Raw genomic sequence first — 3,207 nt, forward strand, 5'->3', positions numbered from 1 at the left:
CGCGCGCACCGGGGCTGGGCTGCCCGGAGCTGGGGTCCCGGGACGGTCGCAGCGCGGCCATCAGCCCCGTGCGTGGGTGCCCGGGCGGTCTTAGCCGGCTCAGGGGCATCGAGCGGGCCCCGTGCCCCTGCCTGGGACCTGGGGGACGTGAGCGTGTGGGGGGGAAATCCCCCCACGCTTTGTTTGAGTTCATCCCCAGCCCCACGGTGCAGAGAAGGTGTTTGTGCAGGGTCAAATACCTGCTGTCACGCCGATGTCCCTTTGCAGCGGGCAGAAGACCCGGGGATACCTCTCTGCTCCTTTTGCGGCTACAGCAGGGATCAGGGCTTCCCCACTCTGCCGTGTATTAAATGAGAAGTTGTGCACATTTGGAGCTGCTGGTCCTGAGAATTGCCTTGAGATGATTTAGGGGCGGGGGATGCTCAGCTGGGGTTCCTGGGTGAGCTCTGTGGGGCTTTTTCTTTTTTGTTTACAGCCTGAGAGTCAATTTATTCCTTCGTTTACTTACAGCAGGGGTGAGGATGTGTATGCAGAGTAGCAAATCCATTAGGAGGCTTGATAGATGGAGGAACTAGCACTTCAGTTGTACTAGATACAGTAAAAGCAGCAGGAGCTGTTCCAAGGATGAGATACGATGTGCTGCTGCGGGAGTGCCTGCACAGCAAGGGCTCACTCAGGAGCAGGCTCCTTCACCGTGAGCCAGCGTGGTGCTGGAGCCACGAATGTGGCAGGAAATGCTGCTCTGCTTCAAGGGTGGCCTTTGTCAGCTGGGAGCTTCTGGTGTCCCTGTGGTTCTCGTGGGAGGTTGGTTGGAATGGGAGCCTTTTTAAGGAACAGGCTCCAAGAGACTCAGTCTCAGCACTACAGTCTTCTTCCTTTCGTACCACAGAGCTACTAAAATAATCTTGCTCTTGTTCCTTGAGAGCTGCACTAACCCAGAGCTGTGCATGCCCAAATGCACATTTGTTGGGTGCAGGTCACGATGAAGATCCAGATGTGTTTTTGCAGGTCAGGCTGCTGCCAGGTTCCCTGTGAAACAGCCCGGCTGGGTGTTGCTTGGCAATGGGCACCTGCTCTGCCTGGCTCCTGTGCCGGGCAGGGTCGGCGTGTGCAGCCAGGAGCTGCTGGATGTGGTGCTTGGCTCACCGAGCATTAAATCTGATGAGAGTCATTGAAGAGAAACATTTGGAAAGGTCTCTTTCCTTTCCAAGAAACGCTCTTTCCAAGATGTTTCTGCCCATCACCCTGGGCAGCTTTTCCCTCTCATGGTGTGATGACCACTGGAGTGGGATGTAGGATCCAGGGATTTTTGGACCAGATCCCTGGAAGTTGTCTAACAAGGGCTCTTGGTTTTGGATGCTCTTTCAAATCGAAGCAGTAGGACTGTAAAGGGATGTCAGGCCAGGGAAATGCAGCCTCTGCAAACTGTCCTGGCTGCGTGGGAGGGACAATGCAAATGTAGTGATGCATCTGCACGGTTCTGCTTTAAGGTACGAGAGCCCTTCCTTTTGTAGGGGGAGGAAACCACAGAGGACACTGGGATGCTGGCAGTATCGGGCTCTAGCTGCCTAGGGATTCCGGGGTTGCTTGCGATGCTTGCATGCATTGGTCTTGGATATCTCCAGCCTTGTTCAGGGCAGTCTCAGAGCTGGATAAGAAAGATGTGTCCTGCTGCATGCTCTGGTAAGCTGAAATCTGCAGGCTTAGATCCTGCAGTTGGTTTGAGTCTTCAGGAACCATCCTGGGAGTCAGGGCTTGGTCTAGCTGGAGTCCTGTGGTGATAGTAAAATACTTGATTTTCATTGATTTTGAGGCTCAAAGTCATCCTACAAGCATGTCAGTTGTTGATTTGATTTGAATGAGAGAAGGAAATCTCACCAGAAGTGTTTATTGGCAGCCAACACTGAAGTTTCCCTGTCCTGGGAACTCAGTGGGGTTTGCTCTTGTTTTGCCTGCCATGACGAAGTCCTGACATCCCCTGTGCTTATTCCCCTGGCAGCAGGTCAAAGGGACAAGCTGCTCCATGTTCAGCTTGCACCTCTCTGAGGGCAGCTGGGCTGTGGGGTCAGCCTGGCTATACCTGACCAGAGCGAGGGCTTTCCTCGTCTGTTGTTTTGGGAGCTCTGAGCTGGAGGGCCAAGCTGGGAAAGGGAGACCTGCCTGTGTTTTGTGACAAAATGATGTATCAAGGGAAGATGAGACCAGAACAGTCTTTGGCCTTGGAGCAGCTTTTCCCATTTAAATAAATCCTCTTTTCATTGTCTCAGAGACCAACCTTGGCCTCAGTCTGGGGTTTTGGCCAGCAGTATGCAGGGGACTAAACCCTGGACCAGAGGCTTTGGGTGGCCAAGGTCGTTGCACTTGGTGCTCTTGCTCCAAGGGAATGGTGGGGCCTCAGGGATTCCCCCCTTGCTGCCAGGAGCCGGACTGCTCCTCCTGGGGCAGGAGGCCACTCTCCATCGCTGTAGCATCATCTAGTGGCCAAGGGCATCTCTGGCTGCGCCGTTCTGAAGTCCTGTGAAAGCAGTCTGGGATAACACTTTGTGCCTCTCTTCTTGCAGGGGGCTATGAGCGCTTCTCCTCGGAGTATCCTGAATTCTGTGCAAAAACCAAGTCCCTGAGCAATGTGTCACCCCCCACCAGCGCTGAGCCCCTGGATTTGGGCTGCAGTTCCTGTGGGACCCCCTTTCATGACCAGGTATGTCTAGAAGCCCTAGTGCTTATCTATTTTGACTGCCCTTCCAGCATTGCAACCTGCTTCGATGGGAGTCTCTCTGCTCTCCCTCATCTGGGGCTTGTGGAGCTTCCTTTCCTCTCATGGGAGAGCATGGTGGTCCTCCTAATCCCAGGGTGTTTGTGTGCCCCAAAGAGTGGACAAGCCCAAATCCTGTTAACCCACACCTGCCTGTTTCTGAACAGGACAAAGAGAGGGAGAGGGAGGGCTTGAAGTAGGTTCAGCACCTCAGGAAGGCAGCTTCTGCTCCTTCTTCTGAGGGCCCTGGATCAGGTGCCAGGTTGCTGCACAGCTCAGTGTTTCCAAGCCATCTGGATGTGTGTCCTGCCTGCCGCAGTCCTCTGGTCAACCCCATATCTGTTGTTTTTCTCTGTAACAGGGTGGGCCTGTGGAAATTCTTCCCTTCCTCTACCTTGGCAGCGCCTACCACGCAGCCCGGCGGGACATGCTTGATGCACTGGGCATCACCGCCC

At 54.4% G+C, this 3,207-nt stretch overlaps 1 protein-coding gene across 1 annotated transcript in view; it reads left to right on the forward strand.

Annotated features, from left to right (window-relative positions):
• DUSP4 (dual specificity phosphatase 4) overlaps positions 1-3,207 on the forward strand; it is a 23,663-nt gene that overhangs the window by 18,585 nt on the left and 1,871 nt on the right. The window contains exons 3-4 of the mRNA XM_017736769.1: positions 2,562-2,698; positions 3,114-3,207. The exon at positions 3,114-3,207 is cut by the window's right edge and continues 114 nt beyond it. Of these exons, the coding sequence (XP_017592258.1) occupies positions 2,562-2,698; positions 3,114-3,207 (231 nt within the window). The remainder of the gene's footprint in view (positions 1-2,561; positions 2,699-3,113) is intronic.

Source organism: Corvus brachyrhynchos, unplaced genomic scaffold (assembly GCF_000691975.1).
Source record: "Corvus brachyrhynchos isolate BGI_N302 unplaced genomic scaffold, ASM69197v1 scaffold175, whole genome shotgun sequence".
NCBI lineage: Eukaryota > Metazoa > Chordata > Aves > Passeriformes > Corvidae > Corvus > Corvus brachyrhynchos.